This window comes from Myripristis murdjan, chromosome 18 (assembly GCF_902150065.1).
Source record: "Myripristis murdjan chromosome 18, fMyrMur1.1, whole genome shotgun sequence".
NCBI lineage: Eukaryota > Metazoa > Chordata > Actinopteri > Holocentriformes > Holocentridae > Myripristis > Myripristis murdjan.
This window is the reverse complement of record NC_043997.1, coordinates 26005145-26032586: the sequence shown is the minus strand read 5'-3', so window position 1 is coordinate 26032586 and position 27442 is coordinate 26005145. Positions and strand designations below refer to the sequence as shown.

Here is a 27442-nt window from a genome sequence, read left to right as displayed (position 1 = left end):
GTTGGGATGCCTTGCTGTTGATGTCACCACCAAAACTGGACTGTACCTTATAGCAGTGTTTGCAGGTAATTTCTAGTTTACTGATTTTAAAGCTAATGTCAGAATGAGGAGTTATGTTACGCTTCAGATACTGTATCTTTTTCCACGTGTCTCTTTTAAAGGATGGACCCTGTAGGGGGCTGTTACTCAGTGTGCAATATTGCCTAAATAGGGCATTCAGTGTCAGTTGTGCTGGACCAATCAAACACAGTCTTGTCTCTAAAGAGTACAGTGTGCCCAGATCCTCTCCATTCAACACAGACTCTTGAACACAATGGCACCTCCGAGCGTAACTTTCCATCTGATGTGCATATTTCTATTGAGCATTGGTAAGTTGCGTCTTTTTAGACTGTTTCTTTAAGCTTCACTTTGTCTGTATAATCTTCATATGATTGCTTTAAATATTCTTTATATTTATTCTGTAACATAGTATGTACATCATAATATCATCCCCATCATGGCACACAATTAATTGTGGATGTCTTTGGTCTTTTTACTTCAGCCCATCTGGCAGCGCTGAAATTGTCCTTGTCTCTTCATCAAGAAAGTGGTTTTCTATCAGCTAACGTCGGGGACAACGTGACTTTGTCATGCTTTTATGAAGGTGATGTTGCAACTAAGTTTTTCTGGTATAAGCAAACACTGGGACAGAAACCACTGCTCATGTCTAGCTTCAATAAGTATGAAAAAAATGCCATTTTTCATGACGAATTCAAGAATGATACACGTTTCAAGATCGAATTTGAAACTAATGGTAATCGGTTGAAGATTTCAGAACTGCAACATTCAGACTCCGCTTCTTATTTCTGCGTAGGTAGCTATTCCTATAACTTTGAATTTGGGGATGGAGTTACTCTCAGTGTAAAGGTTCAGGTCTGAACATCCAAGCTGTCGTCCATCAGTCGCAGTCTCAGACCATCCAGCCAGGAGACTCTGTGACTCTGAACTGTACAGTGCACACTGGCGCTAGTGTTGGAGAACACAGTGTTTACTGGTTCAGGAGCTCAGGACACTCTCAACCAAGAGCCATTTACACGCATGGAGTCACTGATGATCAGTGTGAGAAGAAACCCACGACACACACACAGACCTGTTTCTACAATCTTCCAATGAAGAGCCTGGATCTGTCTGATGCTGGGACCTACTACTGTGCTGTGCTCTCATGTGGGGAGATACTGTTTGGAACCGGGACCAAGATAGACATTGAGAGTGAGTCACGTTTTCAGCAGAGGTTGTCTCATTTCATGAATAGCTAGTTGTTATTCCACTCTCAGCAAACGTAATATGAAGACAGAGAAAAAAATGTTTGCAAGTTGTTCTAATGTGTGGATGTCTGCAGATGAGGTGGCTTCTCCTCCTGTCTTGGTGTATTTCTTGAGCGCAGCATTGGCATTCACCATCACCCTGGTTGTTCTGCTGGCTTCCTCTGTGTACAAGATGCACAAGAGAAACTGTAGCCACTGCACAGGTGATTAGTATTCTTTGTATTTGATGGTGTGTTTTCAGTGTACATGGCACTTGAGCAAGAGGACCTTCATTGTCTGTTTTTTTTTCCCACAACCAGACTCTCAAGCAAGAAGTTCCACTGTTTCTACTCAACATGTAGAGGTGAGTTTTTTTTTTTTTTTTTTTTTTTTTTTGATTAAGTGTTGTACGACTGCACAAAGATTTTTATAGCACATCACTGAAGTGTTTGGTGGGTTTCTGTTGTATTTCTTTAGCTTGTAATTGTGATTTGCTGTTTTATTTCTTCTTGCCAGGGCCAAGATGCAGACAACCTCCATTACGCTGCTTTAAGTGTAAACAAGGTCCACAGACCAAGAAGACAGAGAGACAACACTGACACTGTCTGTGTGTACTCCAGCATAAAGCAATAGAACTGCACTTTGATCAGGCTTTGCTTCTCTGTAACATGACTGATCTTTTTAGCGGTGCCTCTTTATAAGTGTAAAATGGATTTTCCTGAATTTTCAGGAGAGAATTTTTGTGAAAGTTATTTATCATAATGCAAAATAGTAAAAGTGGTCCATTATTAGACATTATAAACCACTTACAACCCCACACCAGTTCTACAAGTACAAAGACTGAAGACGCTGAAGACATGTCCACTTTGAAGTCTTTCCAAATCCCCCTGTTTTGCTTGCTTCAAATTTGAGCCTTAGAGCCCATATTCATAAAATGTGGCACCCAACATATCTGGACTTACCCCACCCCCCACCCCAGCCCTGTTTGCATCACTTGGTCACATTTGGTTGTAAAGATTTTCATGAGTCATTTGCTCATGGCCTATCACTGTGACATAAGCAAGCATAACATCCACGAAGGGGCTTACTTGATATTTGCTAGATCTGTGTGACTGTGCTTCTGCCAAACGAAAACCACAAAAACAGCAAAGTGCATTGTTTCACCAAGACCTGCTTTTGATGAGTGAAAGCAACAGTGATCTTTAATGCCAAAGCAGGAACCACAATGACACAAAAGCAATGATCTGCATGGTTGTACAACTCCACATGTTTGCTTAAATGAGCCTAAATACTAAATTGTAGCAGTGGAAACATTTCCACACTGGAATAAATTCATCCTAGAACAACTAAGTTATTCTGGTGCCATCCTTTACAGTGAACATATAACAGAGACGCTTGATCAGCTTTGCAGGAGTGCAACATAACATGCAATATAACATTTCAGTAAAGTGATCTTGTGGTTAAAAAGCCTCCTTTGCTTTCTCCAGAGGGGTTCTTGTTCTTTGTTTTGAACAAACTCACAATGGCTATTACTTCACCAACACCTTTAGTGTTGTGTTTTCTTCATACAAATTAAAGTTATTCAGAACATCTAAATGATGGAGATTGACAATTTTTGTAAGTATTTATCCACTTCTATAAGCCCCATGCAAAGAAAAGCACACTAGGAGACCAATTCATGTGTAACAACTTCCTTACTGACTGCTAGAAAGCACTGATGAAGTATAATTAATGCTCTACCCTTGCAGAAGATGGAAGTGCAGAATAAGATGCTGATAACTAAGCAAATAATTAATGGTTAAAATGTGTTCCTTAATATGAAGTGTACGGTGTGATAACAAAAAACCTTGTCTGGAAGTAAACAGTGAGAACTGATGTGTCAGGACGTTGTTGTGGTATCTTGTGCTGTGAAAGGTGACCTGATTCCATCGATCGAGAAGTAAGAACAAGTAAAAAAAAAAAAAAAAAAAAAAACCTGCATTAAAAAGTTAAAAAGTCTGAGACATAACAGTGGTTCTGCTAACTCAAAGGCCAAAGTCAAAATTTTAGAAACACACAAGAACACAAAATCTGTGGCTTAACACTGCCTCTCAGGGGGTGACAAGGGTTGGTCTGAAATATATCATGCTGCCAGTCCTAAAATTGATGATTAAATTCATAAAATGTGGTGGCTAAAGGAAACCAAGTTGACTAGTATAGATGCCAGAACTGGAAATCTGCGATGTCATCTGCTTGTACAGAACCAGTTGATGTTACATGTGAGGAGGTTGGTAGGACCCAAATGCAGGAACAAGAAGGGAAGTAAGCTCAAAAGGCAACAAACATATTTAATATTAACAACTAGGATACACAGGGATCGCTAGGAGCACAGGAAACCACAAGCATGACACGCAGCAAAGACAATGATCTGACCAGGAAGTGAACTGAAGACAGGACTTAAAGAAATACACAAGGAACCAATCAGATAACATGACACACCTGGGTTAGGGGCTTGAGCACAAGACAGGAGAACACAGAGGAGAGGCTGAAGGAAACACTAGGAAGGATCAAGACAACCAGAGATAATCCCACAGACTCAGGGCAGGTGTGGAACTGGGAGGGGCAAACAAGAATGGGTAGTCAGACACAGGTGAAACCACTAATGGGAGTGACACAGCAGGGCAAAGAAACTACACCAAAACACAAGGAAAACACAGACAAACAAAAGTACAGTCCAAACCAAAAGTCCAAAACACTGGAAACTCAGAATTATGACAGTACTCCCACACCTCAATGGATGGCCCCTGACATCCCAAACACAGTATCTTGGGCACAGGGATGGATGGCAATCATAAGATGGAGGCAGGAGAACAAAACAAAGCGCTCAGGGTTGAAGTCTGGTGGACAGCCGGAGGGCAGATGACCAAGGATGGGGCAGCCTTGGGAGGTCAAGATGAGTGGTGCACTGGTCCTGAGGGCGTGGACCGTGGTCGCTGCTTGGGCTTGGGGGACTGAGACTGAGGCAGCAGCACAGGCACCAAGAGCTGGGACTAGGGTTTTGGCACTGGAAACTGGGGCCGGGGCAGCAGTATATGCGTGAGCAGCTGGAACAAGGGTTTGGGCACTGGGAACTGGGGCCGGGACTGGGTCTTGGGCACTTGGAACTGGGGCTGGGGAAGCAGCACAGGCACGAGGACCTGGAACAGCGGTTTGGGCACTGGGAACTGGGGTGGGGGCAGCACCATTGGCATGAGGAGCTGCTGCAGCACAAGGGACTAGGGCCACTGGGGCCAAAGCATAGGAGACTGGGGCCACTGGGGCTGCTGCTGCCTTAGCACAGGAGATGGGTGCAGGTTTGGATTAAATCTGAGTGTTCCAATGAGTTGTTCTGCAGGTAACTGTTCAATCTTTCACAGACAAAATCCAAGTGGGGGACAAAATGACTCATCTACAGCCTCTCCTTGAAGCACAGCTACTGGGCAAAGATCTTCATCAGGAGCTGAGCCTGCTGATGGGACTGAGCTGCCATGAGGTTATCCACAGTCAAACTCTAAAACCTTTTCTTCAAAAAGGCGTTGCTCTGCTGGGTCCATGTTTGGTCTGATCATTCTGTTACATGTGAGGAGATTGGTAGGACCCAAATGCAGGAGCAAGCAGGCAAGTAAGCTCAAAAGGAAACAAAAATATTTAACAATAACTAGGAAGCTGTAGGACCACAGGAAACCACAACCATGACATGCAGCAAAGACAGTCCAAAACACCAAAGACTCAGAATCATGACAGTTCAAATCCCAGCTTCTGCATTTGGAGCAGACTTGGCAGGCTTTGCTTTTGTTGCACGTTGCATTTCGGACATGTCTGACATACCAACAATTGTGTTTCAGATACGTTGCCTAATTTTGGATATGTCACTGAAATAGCATAATCATTTTGGATATGTTACTAAATTTTGGATAAGTAGCCTAATTAACATTTTCATTCTAAAGATGTTGCACATCAGGAACAGTACCTCAGATACGTAGCTTAAATTAGCATGTTCATTACAAATATGTAGCCCAGAATTGGCATATTCATTTCAGATATATCTGATATATCAACATACCATCTCCACTTGGTAATGTTTTTTGGGTTTTCTTTTAAAAGTGTGGTTTGCTAGTTTGTTAACTAATCTTAATGTAATGTGTCTTGACCATATCTCAGAAACCACTGGCTGTTGTTTGACAATTTAGGCTCTGGAGGAAATGGCAAAGATTCATGTTTTCAGGTGCAGCCCAAAAGAAGACAAAAGCCATTTCTGCTTTCTTTTCCATTTCTTTTTTTGCACAAGTTGAACATTTCCTCACACATTACACAAACATCAGTGCTTTTTGTAGATGTTTGAGGTTCAGACATTTCTGCCATTGTGTTACATGTGGAGAGTGCAATTGAAGTGAGTCAAGCAATCAACAGAATTCTTTCTTTCTCATTTGATTTGTGCATTGGTGACATTAAAATACTCAGGAATAACATGACTATATGAATAATGGAAGTATTAAACTTTCTAAAAGGTGAACTCCATGCAAAAAGTACCAGTCAATGAGGAAGAGAGGCAGAGAGACTGAGACAGAGAGGCAGAGGCAGACAAACAGGTAGGAGTTGATATACAAAACTTCCTGGGTGAGGAGCCCTACACCTCACACTTAGTGAGTACTTCTGTTTGTGTTCTGCATAATGTTTTTACATGTTGGGATGCCTTGCTGTTGATCACACCACCAAAACTGGACTGTATCTTATAGCAGTGTTTGCAGGTAATTTCTAGTTCTGATATTAAAGCTAATGTCAGGATGAGGAGTTATATTCCGCTTCATATACTGTATCTCTTTCCACGTGTCTCTTTTAAAGGATGGACCCTGTAGGGGGCTGTTACTCAGTGTTCAATATTGCCTAAATAGGGCATTCATTTGTCAGTTGTGCTGGACCAATCAAACACAGTCTTGTCTCCAAAGAGTGCAGTGTGCCCAAATCCTCCTCATTCAACACAGACTCTTGAACACAATGGCACCTCCGAGCGTAACTTTCCATCTGATGTGCATATTTCTATTGAGCAGGAGTAAGTTGCATCTTTTTAGACTGTTTTTTTAAGTTTGACTTTGCATGTTTCATCGATAATGACTGCTTTAAATATTCTTTATATTTATTCTGCAACATATTACAAGGATAATAACCCCAATATCATCCCCATCATGACATACAATTAATTGTGGATGTCTTTGTTTTTTTTACTTCATCTGGCAGCGCTGAAATTGTCCTTGTCTCTTCGTCAAGACAGTGGTTTTCTATCAGCTAACGTCGGGGACAACGTGACTTTGAAATGCTCTCATGAAGGTGATGATGTAGCTAAGTTTTTATGGTATAAGCAAACACTGGGACAGAAACCACTGCTCATGTGTAGCTTCTATAACTACGAGAAAAATGCAATTTTCCATGATGAATTCAAGAATGATACACGTTTCAAACTGGAAACTGAAACTGATGGAAATCAACTGAAGATTTTTGAATTGCAACATTCAGACTCTGCTACTTATTTCTGCGTATCTAGCTATCTGTATAATTTGGAATTTGGGGATGGAGTTACTCTCAGTGTAAAGGGTTCAGGTCTGAACATCCAAGCTGTCGTCCATCAGTCGGAGTCTCAGACCATCCAGCCAGGAGACTCTGTGACTCTGAACTGTACAGTGCACACTGGCACCTGTGATGGAGAACACAGTGTTTACTGGTTCAGGAGCTCAGGACACTCTCAACCAAGAGCCATTTACACGCATGGAGTCACTGATGATAAGTGTGAGAGGAAACCCACGACACACACACAGACCTGTGACTACAACCTCCCAATGAAGAGCCTGGATCTGTCTGATGCTGGGACCTACTACTGTGCTGTGCTCTCATGTGGGGAGATACTGTTTGGAAATGGGACCAAGATAGACATTGAGAGTGAGTCACGTTTTCATCAGAGGTTGTCTCATTTCATAAATAGTTGTTATTCCATTTTCACCAAATTTAATATGATCACAGAAAAAAAAAAGTTGCTCTAATGTGTGGATGTCTGCAGATGGGGTGGCTTCTCCTCCTGTCTTGGTGTATTTCTTGAGCGCAGCATTGGCATTCACCATCACCCTGGTTGTTATCCTGGCTTCCTCTGTGTACAAGATGCACAAGAGAAACTGTAGCCACTGCACAGGTGATTAGGATTCTTTGTATCTGATGGTGTGTTTTCAGTGTACATGGCACTTGAGCAAGAGGACCTTCATTGTCTGTTTTATTTTTTTTCCACAACCAGACTCTCAAGCAAGAAGTTTCTCTGCTTCTACTCAACATGTAGAGGTGAGTTTTTTTCTGTTTTGATAAACTGTTGTACTACAGCACAAAGATTTCTTATAGCACAGCACTGAAGCGTTTCGGTGGGTTTCTGTTGTATTTCTTTAGGTTGTAATTGTGATTTGCTGTTTTATTTCTTCTTGCCAGGGCCAAGATGCAGACAACCTCCATTATGCTGCTTTAAGTGTAAACAAGGCCCACAGAGCAAGAAGACAGAGGGACAACACAGACACTGTCTGTGTGTACTCCAGCATAAAGCAATAGAACTGCACTTTGATCAGGCTTTGCTTCTCTGTAACATGACTGGTGATTTTAGCAGTGCTTCCTTGTAAATGTAAAATGGATTTTCCTGAATTTTCCTGTCAAAGTTATTTCACTTGTTACAAATATACCATTTTTAATTATGATTTACTATAAATAAGTCACTTATCATAATGCAAAATAGTAGAAGAGGTCCATTATTTATTATATAAAGCACTTAAAACCCCACTTCATTATATTCTACAAGTACAAGGACTTAAGATCCTAAAGAAATTTCCACTCTGAACTTGTGCTTCTTCTCCCCCACATTTGAGCCCATATTCATAAAATCTGGCACACAAAGTATCTGGACTGCCCCTCCAAAATGTTACGAAATGGATGTCTGATTGTATCACTTGGCCACAACTGGTTGTAAAGATTTTCATGATTAATTTGCTCATGGCCTATCACTGTGACATAAGCAAGCATAACATCCACCAATGAGCTCACTTGATATTTGCTAGATCTGTGTGACTGTGCTTCTGCCAAACAAAAGCCACAAAAACTTCAAAGTGCATTGTTTCACCAAGTCCTGCTTTTGATGAGTGTTAGCAACAGCGATATTTAATGCCAAAGCAGGAACCACAATGATAAAAAAGCAATGATTTGCATGATTTCACCACTCCACATGTTTGTTTAAATGAGCCTAAATACAAAGTTTGTAGCAGTGGAAACATTTCTACACCGGAATAAATGCAACATAACATGCAATATCACACTTCAGTAAAGTGATCTTGTGGTTAAAAGCCTCCTTTGCTTTCTCCAGTGGGGTTCTTGTGCTCTGTTTTAGACAAAGCTCAAAATGGCTATTACTTTAGTGTTGTGTTTTCATTCATACAAATTAAAGTTATTCAGAATGTCTAAGTGATGGAGACTGCGTACTTTTGTAAGTATTTCTCCACTTATGAGTCCCATGTTGAGAAAAGCACACTAGGAGACCAATTCATGTGTAACAACTTCCTTATTAACTGCTAGAACGCACTGATGAGGTATAATTAATGCTCTACCCTTGCACAAGACAGAAGTGCAGAATACGATGCTGATAACTAAGCAAATAATTATTAAAATTAATTGGTTAAAATGTGTTCCTTAATATAAAGTGTACTGTGTGATGAGTAAAACCTTGGCTTGAAATAAACCAAGCAAACTGATGTGTCAGGACTTTGCTGTGGTATCCTGTGCTGTGAAAGGTGCACTGATTCCCTCAGTCCATATATCGTTAAATTTGATTTGCATAAACCTGGCCTTAACTATGTTTTTCATGCAACATTTGAACATGACAGATCCAGTTTGTGGTATTGTCACACAATCCTACAAACATCAGATTTTGTTTCCCACAACACATAACCTGTGTTTTGGAATTTGTGATCATTTCATGAGATGATTGTGAGACATGGGGCTCTCGCAGATCGGGTGAGGTGGGACGCAGCGCCAACTGGGTGTTTCCAGGTGGATTTTGCAAGTTTGGCATGTCGTGCGCAGTGGTGCAAGTACTCCTACCAACGCAAGGGAGAAGAGAAGGCATGGAGTGGGTTTGACACAGCCAATTCACTTTAAACCAATGAAATGAGCCCCTGCCATCACCTTTAAAATGCGCTGCGTGAAGGCGTAATGAACATTTACACAATTGACATGGGGGTCTACTGCCGCAGGCGGAGCGGAGCCGGCGTAGTGGAAGTTTGGCTGACCGGCGCACACACGTCACCAAAACCTCACAGGCAGGTTTCCGGAATGTCAGGCACATTAACAATGCAATAAATACCGACAAAAAACACCATACCACATAAATTTATCTCCATATCGACTGTCCCATCACAACTGATGTCAGATCAAAGGAGATTGGCACTGTTTGTGCTGATTGTGAGGTTTTGGTGACGTGTACACACTGCGCGCCGGTCAGCCAAGTTCCACTACACCGGCTCCGCGCCGCCTTGTGCTGAAAGTAGACGTGGTTTCAGATGGCGAGCTTTGAGCACACCTCGGCGAAGCCTTTTGGCACGAAACTCACTGCGCCAACCCTAACCCTGAATCTGTTGACACCTCCCCTGCTGCGCCGCCACTCCCATCTCAGTGCACCTCGGTCTGCCAAACTACCAAACTGTGCGCCCCTTAGGTTGCGCTAGTTCAAACAAGCTCTGCGCGGGGTTCACCTCACTGCGCCACCCTCCGCTGCACCGGGAAACTAGAGCCTCAAGTGAGAGGCCAGGTTACAGTGAACAGCACACAACATCCACCTATCAGCACAAGATAGACAGACTCAATACTTCTCAGTCTTTTTTACTACTAGTTGCAACATTGTACACAAAACCAGGCAAAATTAGAATCAGAAACAGAAACACTCTATTCGCCAAATGCATCAAATAGACACACAGGAATTTGACTTGGCAGTCAGCACTAAAGACTAAAAGAATAAACAAACAGATGGACAGACAATCAATGCGCATTAGCTGCAGATAAAATTAAGAACTAAAGTTAAGCAGAGGATAAAAAGTCCAACATATAATTAAAAACTCCTGCATACTGGGAGCCAGTACATTCAGTGGCTTATTGAGGACTGAAATAGCCTTTGGAAAAAAGCTATTATGATGGTGAGTGGTCCAAGTCTTGATGGCACTGGTACCACCTTCCTGAGGGGAAGCCTTGCTGAAGAGGTGGTATCCCAGGGTGAGAGGGATCAGCAGCAATTTCCCCTGCCCTCTTCCTGATCCTGGCTTCATACAGCTCAGTGATTGACAGCTGCCATTGTCTTGTCAGCCTTTCTGCTGTGCATATGACACGCTGCAGTCTGCCTTTAGCAAGGGCAGATGTTGAGGCAAACCACACAGTGATGGATGACAACAGGAAGCTTTCCACAGTGGCTCTGTAGAACCTGGATCGGACAGAGCCAGAGTATGCCTTTTTGATGATAGGAGGTGTTTGTCTCCCATTTGAGGTCATAACGAATGACCTCAAATTGGTTTGTTGCAGGATGCAGAGGTGTTTGCACTTTCACAGACATGGTCCTCGTGCTACTGAAGTCCATTAGCATCTAAAAACCTCATTTTAGTGACACAGGATATAATCAACCTGTTGAACATGCAAGGAACTCCTGGTGAGGTCCAATGAAAAGTGCAAGTCATCCAATGACAACAGTCATGATGCTCCACAACATAAATAATAAATAACAAAGAAAAAAACATGTGACAAAAATAGGGTTACAAAGTCAGAAAGTCTGAGACATAGCAATGGTTCGGCTAACTCAAAGGTCAAAGTCAAAACTTTAGAAACACACAAGAATGCAAAATATGTGGCTGCACACTGCCTCACAGGAGGTGACATGGGTAGGTCTGTAATATATCATGCTGCCAGTCCTAAAATTGATCAGTAAAATCATAAAATCTGGTGGCTAAAGTAGACCAAGTTCAGCAGTATAGATGCCAGAACTGGAAAGCTGTGATGTCATCTGCTTGTACAGAGCCAGTTAATGTTACACATTAGGATGGAGGGCAGGGCAGGGCAGGTGAGGAACTGGGAGGGGCAAACAAGGCTGAGTAGTCAGACACAGGTGAAACCACTAATGGGAGTGACACAGCTGGGCAAAGGAACTACACCAAAAAATAAGGAAATCACAGACAAACAAAAGTACAGTCCAAAACATTGGAAACTCAGAATCATGACAGTACCCCCACCCCTCAAAGGATGGCCCCTGATGTCTCTGGGGTACGGGGATGGATGGCTGCCGTAAAACTAAGGGAGGAGGCCAAAACAATGACTGGGACTGGGACTGGGGCAGCAGCACAGGCACGAGGAGCTGGGACTGGGGTTTGGGCACTGGTAAATGGGGCTGCAACAGGGGTTTGGGCATTGGGAACTAGGGCCGGGGCAGCAGCATGGGCATGAGCAGCTGGGACAGGAGTTTGGGTACTAGGAAGTGGGGCTGCGACTGGGGCTTGGGCACTGGGAACTGGGGTCAGGACCAGGGCTTGGGCACTGGGAAGTGGGGCCGGGACTGAGGTTTGAGCACTGGGAACTGGGGCAGCAGCACGAGCATGAGGACCTGGGACAGGGGTTCGGGCACTGGGAACTGGGGTGAGGGCAGCACCATTGGCACGAGGAGCTGCTGTAGCACAGGAGACTGGGGCCACTGGGGCCAAAGCACAGGGGACTTGGGTCTGCTGCTGAAGCTCAGGACTCGGGGGCTGGAAGCTATGCTGCTGGCTAGCATGCTTGTGGGAAGCTGGATAGAGGCTAGCATGCAGGTGGCTAGTATGCAGGCAGCTAGAGGGCTGGAGGTTAACATGGTGGCAGCTAACACTCTGGAAGCTAGCACGCTGTTGGCTAGCATGCCAGCTTTGTGGACCTCCCAGGGCTGGATGGGTTCCCAGAAATGGGTTATGGAATGGAACCAGTTCAGAATTGGCTGGCTGAAGATGGATGAAGCCCAGCCTAATAGGCTGAGTGGCAGGTTGAGTGGCAGTTGTCCGGATTGCAGGTTTGGAAGAAAGAGTGGTCTGGGCCATAAACAAAGGCAAGAGAGAGGTCCAAAGGAACACCAAGGAGGATAAAAAGAAGAAAGGTTCTAGGCCTGAGAGCCTGGGCATGGTCACCCTCCCATACGTCAGAGGGATCACAGAGCGTGTACAGCGAGTGATGAAAAAATACCACATCAGCACACCAGTGAAGCCGTACATCAAGCTTCGCCAAATTCTAGTACACCCGAAGGACCAGATCCCCCCTGAGAAAAAGTGTGATGTGATATATGAGATCCCCTGCCTAACATGCAATAAATCATACATAGGAGAGACAGGCCGACAGTTTGGCACACGTAAAAATGAACATCAAAAAGAATGTGAAAAGGAAACAGCTGGAACGGTCACCCGTGCAACAAGACTGAAAGCAACGCAGGAAAATCTGAAATCCGCTATCCGCTTCAGATCACTGCAAGAGGGAAAACCATCTAATGAACTAGGATGCAGCCAAGGTCATCAGAACGGAAAGCAACAGGTTCCATTGGTGGATAAAGGAGGCGGTTGAAATCAGGAAGCGGGCCCCAAAGTCTGTCAACTGGGATGAAGGAGCCTACCAACTTTCCCACACCTGGGACACAGTCCTGCAGGGCCACCCCCGGCCGTTCAACAGACCACCAGACGGCAGAGGGCGCCCCGCCCCTGGACACCGCCATCCCATCACTTCAGGTGAGATGGCAAAACCCATATAACACATCACAGAAGACGTCACACCAACATCACGTGACACCTCTGATGAAGGCTGCAGAGGCAAGGTAGCCGAAAATTGTCAGGTACAAACAATTTACCTTACAGACCTTTTAAAAAGGAAAAGCTGTGGTTAAGAAAGCGGAAGTGCCAGACAGTTATTGTGCGGCTAACTGTTTACTTCTGCAAAAATAAGGTGAATAGCCTTATTTTGGGTTTAACTCAATATAATGCAAATAATTGCCCCGGCAGTTATTCGGGTGGGCGTATAATACACAAAATCAGTGCAGACCCCAGGCGTTTATAAGAACCAGGCGGCTATTTGCGGCTGGGCGATTAATTGGTTAAATACTTATTCATTATGAATATGTAGCCCAAAATTAGCATGTTCATTTCAGATATATCTGATATATCAACATACCATCTCCACTAGGTAATGTATTTTGGGTTTACTTTTAAAAGTATGGTTTGCCAGTTTGCTAATTAATCTTAATGTAATGTGTCCTGACCTTATCTCAGAAACCACTGGCTGTTGTTTGACAATTTAGCCTCTGGGGGCAACGGCCAAGTTTCAAATTTTTCCGGTGCAGCCTGAAACTAGCAATTTCCACTTCCTTTTCCATTTCTATTATTACAGAAGTTGAACATTTCTTTACACAACACACAAACTTTCTGTAGATGTTTTAGATCCAGACATTTCTGCCAATGCATTCCACAGGGAGAGTGCAATTAAAGTGAGTCAAGTAATTGTAGGATTCTGATGCAATTTAATCATGCTTGCATTCTCCACCAAAAATGTAGGATTACTCACTTATGATAGGCTGTCATAAATGATAGGGGAAATTATTGAAACTATTATTAACCACTATGAGAGTAACTATTAGTTCCCCAAGGCAGTTCTACCTTAGGATAGGTGGAATAATTATCGATCAAAACTACGTCTCTTGGTGATCAGGCAAGAGAGCAGTAATATTACCCTAGTACTTATAGCTTAAGCATACAAGTACACTGTAATAAATTGAAAGGCAGGCAGATCTTTTCTTGATTAGGGATCGAGACTTCTATTCATAAAATATTCAAACGTGAATTAAACACATTTTATTACAGCTACAACTACTATTTACAGACTACAAGGTATATAGAATAATAGACAAACTATATACAATTAGATGAACAAGGTGATGCATAGATGGAATGAAATGGTAAACACAAATAAACAAACTGTGACAGGAACAAATACACAGATGGAAAGATTATGACCTGATACGCTTAAGTTATACCATGGACTAATCAACCATCATGTACCTGAAAACTCCGCGCTGTGTAGCTCTGAACGTTAATTTAGGTCTGTCTTGAAAGAACGTGAGCCAATTATAGACTAATACCATGAATTAAATGAACACCAGGAACTAAGCAAAGTGTGCTGGAGAGATACTTGCTTATGCCTGGGGATAATTTCTTGCGGAGTCGCAGAGCATTGGTGAAGGTTGATTGGCAGAAGAATGCCGGACTGTAGCAGTGGAGCTCTCAGGAGGAGACGAGGAGTGGAGTCTGGCGACGGAGTTCCCGACGGCGTAGATCTCTGTTCGCACATTTTGATTCTCTTGAGTTTTTAAGTTGAGTTGACTTGAGTTGCGCTATACTTCCATTTTTGAGTATTCTAAGCCCTTCGTTGCTCTAAACCCATTTTTGAGTATCCTAAGCCCCTATGTTGCTCAAGTGCATGGTGGTTTTAACCAGTTTTGGGGGACCCTCCAGGATGGGACTGTTTGGCCAATGAGATGTGTTTCCGTTATCTGGTAATTTGGGGGCCGTCTCCTTGGAGTCAAAATTTACGGCCAAAAGTACCACATGGGCGGTCTCCTCTTAAAGTGGAATGCAGTGTTTATTAAACATTGCCAAACCTAAATAACTAGAATTAAGATGGTCTAATGTTCAGCAATACATTACATTCAATTTCTCCTCATTTAGACACATTTAGTACCTATTTTAACAATCCCACACAATGCCCCAGATTAGATGGCTGCATAGCTCTCCTAACTATCACAACATCCACATAACCTTTGCTGGTCTTTACACAGAGCATTTACATTGGTTTTGTTACATATAACATGGGATATGGTCCATCTGTTATCAACAGTCATTTTCTTCACTGCGTGTGTATGGGAACAAGGAGAGCAACGTCCAGTGGTTTCCTGTGACTGTGTGTGTGTGTGTGTGTGTAACTGTGTGACTGGAGGTGTCTTGCTTTGCAGCTCAGTCATGTACGCCTTTGGTTGTTTTTGTTAACCAAAGAATGCAAGGTTTTTAATTTGGTGATGACACATAATGGCCTTGCCCAATGTGTGAACCCTCCTGCTGAGGCTTGGGAAGAGTTATGTACAGTATGTCCATCTGGTTAGAAGGTCTTTGGACCCAGCTAGCAATCTTACTGAAGCTCGACACTGATGGCTAGATGGAATCCACAGCTGTGGAGAATGTTTACTCACAGATGTCTCACAAGCCGGAACTGACGAATGCCAGTCCAGCTCTACGTGGGGAGTGAAGATGTTGGAGACCGTTTGGGCTCCATAAGGGTGATAAGGGCAAATTTTATTGGTCTCAGCTGTAAGGGAGGAATTGGTTTGATGGGGGAACTTCTCTGTCAGCTTTCTCCAAGACAAGTTGTTCCTACACAATTAAAAGAATTCTCTCTCACATTTGATTTGTACATCGGTGACATTAAAATACTCAGGGATGACATGACTATATGAATAATGGAAGTCTGAATCTTTCTAAAATGTGAACATAATGCAAAAATTACCAGTCACTGAGGAAGAGAGGCAGAGAGACTGAGAGAGAGAGGCAGAGGCAGACAAAAAGGAGTTCAAATACAAAACTTCCTGGGTGTGGAGCCCCACACCTCACACTTAGTGAGTACTCCTGTTTGTGTTCTGCATAATGTTTTTACATGCTGGGATGCCTTGCTGTTGATCACACCACCAAAACTGGACTGTATCTTATAGCAGTGTTTGCAGGTAATTTCTAGTTCTGATTTTAAAGCTAATGTCAGGATGAGGAGTCATATTACACTTCAGATACTGTATCTCTTTCCACGTGTCTCTTTTAAAGGATGGACCCTGTAGGGGGCTGTTACTCAGTGTTCAATATTGCCTAAATAGGGCATTCATTGTCAGTTGTGCTGGACCAATCAAACACAGTCTTGTCTCTAAAGAGTGCAGTGTGCACAGATACTCTCCATTAAACACAGACTCTTGAACACAATGGCACCTCCGAGCGTTACTTTCCATCTGATGTGCATATTTGTATTGAGCATTGGTAAGTTGCGTCTTTCTAGACTTTTCTTTAAGATTGACTTTATCTGTTTATCTTTCATATGATTGCTTTAAATATTATTTATATTTATTCTACAACATATTATGTACATAAAAATGTCATCCCCATCATGACATACAATTAATTGTGGATGTCTTTGTTTTTTTTACTTCATCTGGCAGCGCTGAAATTGTCCTTGTCTCTTCACCAAGACAGTGGTTTTCTATCAGCTAACGTTGGGGACACTGTGACTTTGTCATGCTTTTATGAAGGTGATGTTGTAGCTAAGTTTTTATGGTATAAGCAAACACTGGGACAGAAACCACTGCTCATGTGTAGCTTTTATAAGTATGATAAAAACGCCATTTTTTATGAGGAATTCAAGAATGATTCACGTTTCAAACTGGAAACTGAAACTAATGGGAATCAGCTGAAGATTTCAGAATTGCAACATTCAGACTCCGCTACTTATTTCTGCGTATCTAGCTATTTGTATAATTTGGAATTTGGGGATGGAGTTACTCTCAGTGTAAAGGGTTCAGGTCTGAACATCCAAGCTGTCGTCCATCAGTCGGAGTCTCAGATCATCCAGCCAGGAGACTCTGTGACTCTGAACTGTACAGTGCACACTGGCACCTGTGATGGAGAACACAGTGTTTACTGGTTCAGGAGCTCAGGACTCTCTCAACCAAGAGCCATTTACACACATGGAGTCACTGATGATCACTGTGAGAGGAAACCCATGACACACACACAGGCCTGTGACTACAACCTCCCAATGAAGAGCCTGAATCTGTCTGATGCTGGGACCTACTTCTGTGCTGTGCTCTCATGTGGGGAGATACTCTTTGGAACCGGGACCAAGATAGACATTGAGAGTGAGTCATGTTTTCAGAAGAGGTTGTCTCATTTCATAAATGGTTGTTTTTCCATTCTCACCAAACTTAATATGAACACAGAGAAAAAATCATTGCACATTGCTCTAATATCTGGATGTCTGCAGATGAGGTGGCTTCTCCTCCTGTCTTGGTGTATTTCTTGAGCGCAGCATTGGCATTCACCATCACCCTGGTTGTTCTCCTGGCTTCCTCTGTGTACAATATGCATAAGAGAAACTCTAGCCACTGCACAGGTGATTAGTATTCTTTGTATCTGATGGTGTGCTTTCTGTTACATGGCACTTACGCTAGAGGACCTTCATTGTCGTTTTTTTTTTTTTTTTTTTTCCCCACAACCAGACTCTCAAGCAAGAAGTTCCACTGCTTCTACACAACATGTAGAGGTGAGGGTTTTTTTTTTCACCTGTTTTGATTAACTGTTGTACGACTGCACAAAGATTTTTATAGCACAAGACTGAAGTGTTTCGGTGGGTTTCTGTTGTATTTCTTTAGGTTGTAATTGTGATTTGCTGTTTCATTTCTTCTTTCCAGGGCCAAGATGCAGACAACCTCCATTATGCTGCTTTAAGTGAAAACAAGGTCCACAGAGCAAGAAGACACCGGGACAACACAGACACTGTCTGTGTGTACTCCAGCATAAAGCAATAGAACTGCACTTTGATCAGGCTTTGCTTCTCTGTAACATGACTGATGATTTTAGTACTGCCTCTTTGCAAGTATAAAATGGATTTTCCTGAATTTTCCTGTCAAAGTTGTAATACGTTGTTGTAATAAATATACCATTTATAATTTTGATTTACTATGAATAAGTCACTTATCATGAGGCAAAATAGTAGAAGAGGTCCATTATTTATTTTATAAAGCATTTAAAACCCCACTTCATCATATTCTATAAGTACAAGGACTTAAGATGCTAAAGACATATCCACTCTCAACTTGTGCTTCTTCTCCCACAAATTTGAGTCCATATTCATAAAATCTGGCACACAAAGTATCTGGACTGCCCCTCCAAAATGTTATGAAATGGATGTCTGATTGTATCACTTAGCCACAATTGGTTGTAGGATGTAGGATAGCCTATCACTGTGAAATAAGCAAGCATAACATCCACCAAGGAGCTCACTTGATATTTGCTAGATCTGTGTGACTGCGCTTGTGCCAAACAAAACTCACAAAAACAGCAAAGTGCATTGTTTTACCAAGACTTGCTTTTGATGAGTGATAGCAACAGCGATATTTAATGCCAAAGCAGGAACCACAATGATACAAAAGCAATGATCTGCATGGTTGTACAGCTCCACATGTTTGCCTAAATGAGCCTAAATACAAAATTAGTAGCAGTGGAAACATTTCCACACCAAAATAAATTCTTCCCAGAACAACTGTTTCTATATTCTGGTGCCACAATTACCATCCTTTACACATAACAGACATATAACATATTGCAACATAACATGCAATATAACACTTCAGTAAAGTGATCTTGTGGTTAAAAGCCTCCTTTGCTTTCTCCAGTGGGGTTCTTGTACTTTGTTTTGGACAAAGCTCAAAATTGCTGTTACTTTACCAACACCTTTAGTGTTTTCATTCATACAAATTAAAGTTATTCAGAACATCTAAGTGATGGAGATTGACCATTTTTGTAAGCATTTCTCCACTTATGTAAGCCCCATGCTGACAAAAACACACTCGGAGACCAATTCATGTGTAACAACTTCCTTACTGACTGCTAGAAAGCACTGATGAGGTATAATTAATGCTCTACCCTTGTAGAAGACAGATGTGCAGAATAAGATGCTAATAACTGTATGATGATGAAAAACCATGGCTGCACCGATTCCCTCAATCAGTATAAAACTAAAGTTGATTTGCATAAACCTGGCCCTTAACTACAGTTTTTCATGCAACATTTGAACATGACATATCCAGTTTGTGGTATTGTCACAAAATCCTGCAATCTTCACATTTTGGTTCCCACAGCACATAACCTGTGTTTTAGAATTTGTGATCATTTCATGAAATGATTGTGAGACTGGCGAGCTCATCAGCAGTCAGAGATCTGTGATGACATTAGATTTTCCTTATTTGAAGACACAGGCCAAGATACAGTGAACAGCACACAACATCTACCAATCAGCACAAGACAGACAGACTCAATACGTCTTCTCATACTTTAAGTTCCTAGTCTTTTTCACTACTAGTTGCTACATTGTACACAAAACCAGGCTAAGGGCTTTGTGAGTCTTGGTGCTGTTTCTGGTATGATGACATAAATGAAATGAAGGAGTCATTGCACTGAGGCCTATTGATCTTTGCCCAGGTACTAAATGTTTTGTATCTCTTTCAGTGCAGCACCGTCTGTGGTTTGCTGCAGGATGCAGAGGTTTTTGCACTTTCACATACATGGTCCTTGTGCTACTGAAGTCCATCAGCATCCAAAAACATCATTTTAGTGACACGGAACCTAGTCAACCTGCTGAACATGCAAGGAACTCCTCATGAGGTCCAATAAAATGTGCAAGCCATCCAACAATAACAGCCATCATTCTCCACAATGTAAAAAAAGAACAACAAAAACAGGTCTACAAAAAATACTTTGAAAAAGTCTGAGACATAACAGTGGTTCTGCTAACTCAAAGGCCAAAGTCAAAACTTTATTATACAACACGTAGATCCGACCGAGCAATCTGATTGGTCAATCATGTTTGAAAATGAAAAAAAACCTCTTCACTGAAAATATTACTCCGCCCAGCAATGTTATTGCCCGAGTCTGTGTGGTTTCCATGGCAACAAGAAACGTTTCACTGAAACCTGCATCAAAAGCCGCTGTCAACTTTGTTAGTCTACATATTGGACCGTTTTGTTGTCAATTTTGATTTATTTGGCAACCTAAGTTTGGATAAACGGCTGAACGGGGAAGACAAGACAGAAGAGAAAAAGGAGAGATATGCGAGAGTGACGAGTGAAGAGCTGGATCAGCTGGAGAGGTCAGGAAATGAAGCCGGTATGGCCCGGTCAACGTCTTGGGCCGTCAAATGTCTACAAGACTACCTGACAAACACCGGGCAAACAGCTGATTTCTCACCTGTAAGGAAAGAAGAGCTAAACAAGATCCTCCGTGAATTTTATGGAGCTTTAATTTCTATAATAAAGTACCTCAGCGGATTCAACACCACGGACAGTACCTGTAAGATTTTCCACGGAGATGTGCGGCTACAGCTTTTTTCTTGTTATTAAGGTGTTAATGTTATCAGTTATTAATTAGCCTATTAATCGTTATTAATTTGTTTAGTCTTTATGAGTTGCCAGTCAACTTCCGGCGCCGACGCGAGTGGCAGCCTTCTCAGCAGCTCCGTGTATGTCCGTGTTTGTTGTTTACTTTTTTGTTTACTTTTTTGTTGAGTTGTTCCGTTTTTTATTTTTGTACCTCCGTGTGCTACCTGACTATGGATCTTCACCCGGTGAAACTCGTTTACTCGAGAAAACAACTACTTTCTCTGAAGACCAAGTCCCGTGTCGGCGTGGTTCCGCATTTACCTGACGAGGTGAGGAGACCGTACCGAGGCTGTAGAGCCGGTGCTAAGCTGAAGGCTAAGCGGCTGGAGAAGAAGTGGCGATACAAACCTACGGTACCTGCGGTGATCATGGGGAATGTGAACTCACTGCCCAACAAGATCGACGAGCTGGCTGCGCTGGTGAAAAATGTCAAGACCTACAGAGAGTGCAGTTTGTTGTGCTTTACTGAAACGTGGCTAACGACTAGCATCCCAGACGCTAATGTGGAGCTACCCGGCTTCAGCACAGTCAGGTCAGACCGAGACAACAAAGCCTGCGGGAAGCGGAAAGGAGGGGGGCTCGCGGTGTACGTGAACACAAGGTGGTGTAACCCTGGGCATGTAAGTGTGAAGATCTGCATCTGCTGCAGGGACATCGAACTTCTGGCTGTAAGTTTACGTCCCTATTACTTGCCCAGAGAGTTTGGACACGCCATTGTGGTCATTGTTTACATTCCGCCCCGAGCCGACGCGGAAGTCGCGTGTGACGTCATCCACTCCGCTGTTGATAAACTCTCAACACAACATCCCGAGGCGCTTGTGTTGATCTCCGGGGACTTCAATAATGTGACCCTAGACAAGACACTTCCTGCTTTTTTCCAGTATGTGGACTGTAACACCAGGGGAAATAAGACTATTGACCTGCTGTATGCAAATGTAAAGGACCTATACAGGGCCACCCCACTGCCTGCACTGGGAAAAGCTGACCATAATCTTGTTCTGCTGCAGCCTCACTACAAACCAAAGGTGAGGAGGCTACCCACAACCATACGGTCATTCAGGAAGTGGTCTCCTGAGGCAGAGCACGCTCTGAGAGACTGAGTACGTTTACATGCACACCATATTCCGGTTCGGGTCAATATTCCGGTTAAGGTAACTGCGCCGCAGCAACTGGAATATTCCGTTTACATGTTACTTGGCATGCCCCCGTGTTTCGGCGTATTCCACTCTCTGACGTAATGCGACACTCAGCCGCGGGGGGCAGCAGTACGCGTATAGGCGTCTGGTCTGCCGGAAAAACAGACGAAGAAGTCGTCTTCCTCGTCTTCTTCTACTTTTTCTTCTTCTTCTGTCGCTATTTCTATGTTTTCTCCCATCGATATACTCCGTGATATTTAAGTGTTTCATTAGCTGAAGGTGGACTGCAGTCTCCTGGCTCTTGCTGCTGTTTGCCCTGCCGTTTTCCCCGCTTGCAGGTAACCATAGCAACAAAGACGCCTTGTGAGTCGAGCATGCGCAATCGTGACTGAATATTCCGGTTCGGGGAGTTTTCCGACTAAGGTGGTTACATGCCCCAATATTCCGGTTGGAACAGGAATATTCCAGGGGGCTTATTCGGAATTCTCTCCAACCGGAATATGACCTTAATCGGGTTCGGTGCGTGTTTACATGACACGTGCGCAACCGGAATATTGCGAATATTCCGGTTAATACAGGAATAAGGTCTGCATGTAAACGTGCTCACTGCTTTGGCACTACTGACTGGGATGTACTGCAGGGGTCGCACAGCGGGAACATCGAGGGGGTTGTAGACTGCACCACTGACTACATTAACTTCTGTATGGACGTTGTTGTTCCTGTAAGAACGGTGCGCTGCTATGCAAACAACAAGCCCTGGATCACCAGTCACATTAAAGGCCTCCTGAACCAGAAGAAGAAGGCCTTCAAAGACGGTGATAAGCAGGAGCTGAAACACGTGCAGCGGGAACTCAGAGTCCAGCTCAGGGAGGCAAAGGAGCAATACAGAAGGAAGTTGGAGCAGAAGATGCAGAACAACAGCATGAAGGAGGTGTGGGATGGGATGAAGATCATCACCGGCTGCAGATCCAGGCAGGGGGCCACCACTGAGGGGGATGGGGGGAGGGCAAACGAGTTGAACAACTTCTTCAACAGGTTTGACCACCCCATCTCACTCTCACCTCTGATCACCCTGCCCCCCACACCTCCATCTGCTCCCCTCCCCCCGCTACAAGTGGACAGATGCGATGAGGAGACCCCCTCCCTGCCTACAATCACAGCAGCCCAGGTGTGTGGAGAGCTGAGGAGGCTTCGCCCCAGCAAAGCTGCAGGTCCAGATGGAGTATCCCCACGACTGCTGAAGGCCTGCGCGTCAGAGCTGGGAGACCCTCTGCAGCACATCTTCAACCTGAGCCTGGAGCAGGGGAGGGTCCCACTGCGGTGGAAAACATCATGCATCGTCCCAGTCCCAAAGAAGCTACGTCCTGCAGAGCTGAACGACTTCAGGCCGGTCGCCCTGACGTCACATGTGATGAAGACCATGGAGCGGCTGCTGCTACACCATCTGAAACCACAGGTGAGCCATGCCCTCGACCCTCTGCAGTTTGCGTACCAGGAGAAGGTGGGAGTGGAGGACGCCATTGTCTACATGCTACACCGATCCCTCTCTCACCTGGACAGGGGCAGTGGTGCTGTGAGAATCACATTTCTGGATTTCTCCAGCGCCTTCAATACCATCCAGCCCCAGCTGCTTGGTCACAAACTGACTGATATGGGAGTAGGCTCACACCTGACGGCATGGATCATGGACTATCTGACAGGCAGACCTCAGTATGTGCGACTGGGGGACTGCAGGTCAGACACTGTGATCAGCAGCACATGAGCGCCGCAGGGGACTGTACTCTCTCCAGTCCTGTTCACCCTGTACACGTCGGACTTCCAGTACAACTCGGAGTCCTGCCACGTGCAGAAGTTCGCGGACGACACGGCCATCGTGGGATGTATCAGCGGTGGACAGGAGGAGGAGTACAGGAAACTCATACAGGACTTCGTAGCATGGTGCGGTTCCAACCACCTCCACCTGAACACCTCCAAGACAAAAGAGATGGTGGTGGACTTCAGGAGGACCAGGCCTCACCCGGAGCCCCTAAGCATCAACGGTGCCTGTGTGGAAATGGTGCGGACCTACAAATACCTGGGAGTGCAGCTGGATGATAGACTGGACTGGACAGCCAACACTGAGCGACTGTACTTCCTCAGGAGGCTGGCGTCCTTCAACATCTGCAAAAAACTGCTGCTGATGTTCTACCAGTCTGTTGTGGCGAGCGCCCTCTTCTATGCGGTGGTGTGCTGGGGAGGCAGCATCAAGAAGAGGGACGCCTCACGACTGGACAAACTGGTGAGGAAAGCGGGCTCTGTTGTGGGCACACAACTTGAGAGCCTGACATCTGTGGCAGAGCAACGGGCGCTGAGCAGGCTCCTGTCAATCATGGACAATCCACTGCATCCACTGCACAGCGCCACCACCAGGCAGAGGAGCAGCTTCAGTGACAGGCTGCTGTCACTGTCCTGCTCCACCGACAGACTGAGGAAATCATTCCTCCCCCACGCCATGCGACTCTTTAACTCCACCCGGAGGAAATAACTCATTCTACACATACTGCAATACTGGTAGATAACACGTAAAGACTGGAGGGGAAGGGGTGATTCCATGAGGCTGGATCTAGTCTGACAGTTCCTGAATTCCCAGTACCGGGCGTCAGGTTCTGTCGACGGTCTCGGTCTCATGGTTTCACACTAACTCTGAACCTCGGTCGGAGCGTGTGTTCCTCAGGTTAGGTTATTTTCCACTGCTGATTAACTGTTATTACTTCTGTTTAAACTATTAATACTTCTGTTGAAATTGTTCATATTCCTATCTTTTTATAATCCCTGTTCATAGTGTCTATATTGCTTACTGCTATTTATCATGTGTATAGTGTAGATTCTGCTATTTATCATGTGTATACTGTATATTCTGCTATTTATCATGTATATACTGTATATTTCTTCTAAATTTGCACACTGACCTACCTCTATGCACATTTTATACACCCATGCACACGTTTTTCTGTTTTTTTTTTTTTGTTTTTTTTTTTGCACATTGCTTTTTGCACACTGGGTTGTACTTAGGTTATTCTGTTGTACTCAGATCTTATTCTGTTATACTTAGATCTTATTCTTTATTTCTATTTTTTTTATTCACTTAATTTGTAATCTGTGGATACTGCTGAAGAAAATGTGAATTTCCTGCGGGATGAATAAAGTATCTACCTACCTACCTACCTAGGCCATTGATTGAATTAATTTGTCAATTTGTTTGCATCTGTACACTGAAGTGAACATTTAATAAATCAACACATCTGTGAAAACTGTCGTCTTTACTTCAGAGGTAAACTGATAACAGCCTGAAAAGGTGATTAGCAAAAGCCCCTGAAAGGTGGGGTTGAAATTATATAACTCAGCCTTAATGTGACTGCTTAGGCCTACTGTTACTTTTGCTGCTTAGACACATTAATTGGAGCTGACGTTAAACTGGAGGGACACACCGCCAGCTGAAATAAAACATCTGCCGGTGAGTTTATGAAAAGATTGTTTGTTGTGGTGCCGACACTGGAAAGCAGTAGCCTATATTTAAATAGGTTATAGCCTAACTGTTCATATAAGATGGTTGTAGATAGACTAAAGATCAGCTATGCTGCTGTGTCGCTGTCACGGCACCTGTTAGATTAAAAATGACTGAGAAGTCGGCAGAAGTAGGCCTATAACTATCAGTCCATGAAAAAAATATTTTTTCCCAGCGGATATTCTAGTAACAACATGATTGAGCTATCAGAGCAGTTTTGTTGCTATCTATCTGTGGTATTAATTCAGTTTTGGGAAATCACGATGTCTAGAAAACATGGTAAGTCCAAGTTGGCTGGCTGACAGGGACTAGTTAACGTCAGATCTCTCAGATTTCCACTGAAACGGAGAGAATAGGCCTACTAGCAAAAAAAAAAACTTTTACATTTTGGCAGCGAAATGCCCACAGTATGAATACATTTTGATTATACATTTTATTTTGTTGGTAATAGTTGTATAATCGCATTATTACACGAGAGGATGTGCTTGACCGTTATTATTGTCACGACAGTGATGCGGCCAGGAAAGAGGCGCTTGCACCGAGTTCCGTTAGCATCACTGAAGTGATGCTACACACCCTCTCATGTAATAATGCTTAAGAAACACACAAGAACACAAAATCTGTGGTTGCACACTGCCTCTCAGGGGGTGAAAAGGGTTGGTCTGTAATCGATCATGCTGCCAGTCCTAAAATTCCAAAAACAAACAAACAAACAAAACAAAACAAAAATGTTATGTGTGAGGAGATTGGTAGGACCCAAATGCAGGAGCAAGCAGGCAAGTTAGCTCAAAAGGAAACAAAAAATAAAAAATAATTAAGAAGCACTGAGAAATACCAGTATCTCTAGTTGCACAGGAAACCACAAGCATGACATGCATGAACTGATGACAGAACTTAAATATATAAGGAACCAATCAGATAACATGACACACCTGGGGAAGGGGCTGGAGCACAAAACAGGAGAACACAGAGGAGAGGCTTAGGGACACACTCAGAAGGATCGGGATAACCAGGGATAATCCCACAGACTCAGGGCAGGTGTGGAACTGGGAGGGCAAACAAGACTGAGTAGTCAGACACAGGTGAAACCACTAATGGGAGTGACACAGCAGGGCAAAGAAACTACACTAAAACACAAGTAAAACTCAGAGAAACAAAAGTACGGTCCAAACCAAAAGTCCAAAACACCGGAAACTCAGAATCATGACAGTACCTCCAGCCCTCAAGGAACAACCCCTGACGTCCCAAACACAGTCTCTTGGACATGGGGATGGATGGAACGTGACAAAAATAGGGTTACAAAGTCAAAAAGTCTGAGACATTGCAATGGTTCGGCTAACTCAAAGGCCAAAGTCAAAACTTTAGAAACACACAAGAATGCAAAATATGTGGCTGCACACTGCTTCACAGGAGGTGACATGGGTAGGTCTGTAATATATCATGCTGCCAGTCCTAAAATTGATCAGTAAAATCATAAAATCTGGTGGCTAAAGTAGACCAATTCACCAGTATAGATACCAGAACTGGAAAGCTGTGATGTCATCTGCTTGTGCAGAACCAGTTAATGCTACACATTAGGATGGAGGGCAGGGCAGGGCAGGTGTGGAACTGGGAGGGGCAAACAAGACTGAGTAGTCAGACACAGGTGAAAACACTAATGGGAGTGACACAGCTGGGCAAAGGAACTACACCAAAAAATAAGGAAATCACAGACAAACAAAAGTACAGTCCAAAACATTGGAAACTCAGAATCATGACAGTACCCCCACCCCTCAAAGGATGGCCCCTGATGTCTCTGGGGTACGGGGATGGATGGCTGCTGTAAAACTAAGGGAGGAGGCCAAAACAATGACTGGGACTGGGACTGGGGCAGCAGCACAGGCACGAGGAGCTGGGACTGGGGTTTGGGCACTGGTAAATGGGGCTGCAACAGGGGTTTGGGCATTGGGAACTAGGGCCGGGGCAGCAGCATGGGCATGAGCAGCTGGGACAGGAGTTTGGGTACTAGGAAGTGGGGCTGTGACTGGGGCTTGGGCACTGGGAACTGGGGTCGGGACCAAGGTTTGGGCACTGGGAAGTGGGGCCGGGACTGGGGTTTGGGCACTGGGAACTGGGGCAGCAGCACGGGCACGAGGACCTGGGACAGGGGTTCAGGCACTGGGAA

At 43.9% G+C, this 27442-nt stretch overlaps 2 protein-coding genes and 1 pseudogene across 2 annotated transcripts; all 3 read left to right on the top strand.

Annotated features, from left to right (window-relative positions):
• The first annotated feature begins 313 nt into the window (after nt 1-313).
• Nucleotides 314-1955, top strand: LOC115376301 (uncharacterized; annotated as a pseudogene).
• A 2746-nt stretch (nt 1956-4701) lies between these two features.
• LOC115376300 (uncharacterized) lies at nt 4702-7880 on the top strand. The gene is made up of 5 exons (XM_030075789.1): nt 4702-4804; nt 6537-7232; nt 7351-7479; nt 7579-7622; nt 7764-7880. The coding sequence occupies exons 1-5, from the start codon at nt 4702-4704 to the stop codon at nt 7878-7880; spliced, it is 1089 nt and encodes a 362-aa protein (XP_029931649.1).
• Nucleotides 7881-14610: 6730 nt separating this feature from the next.
• Nucleotides 14611-17970, top strand: LOC115376299 (uncharacterized). Its single transcript, XM_030075788.1, has 5 exons — nt 14611-14692; nt 16606-17301; nt 17427-17555; nt 17662-17705; nt 17854-17970. The coding sequence occupies exons 1-5, from the start codon at nt 14611-14613 to the stop codon at nt 17968-17970; spliced, it is 1068 nt and encodes a 355-aa protein (XP_029931648.1).
• Nucleotides 17971-27442: the final 9472 nt, after the last annotated feature.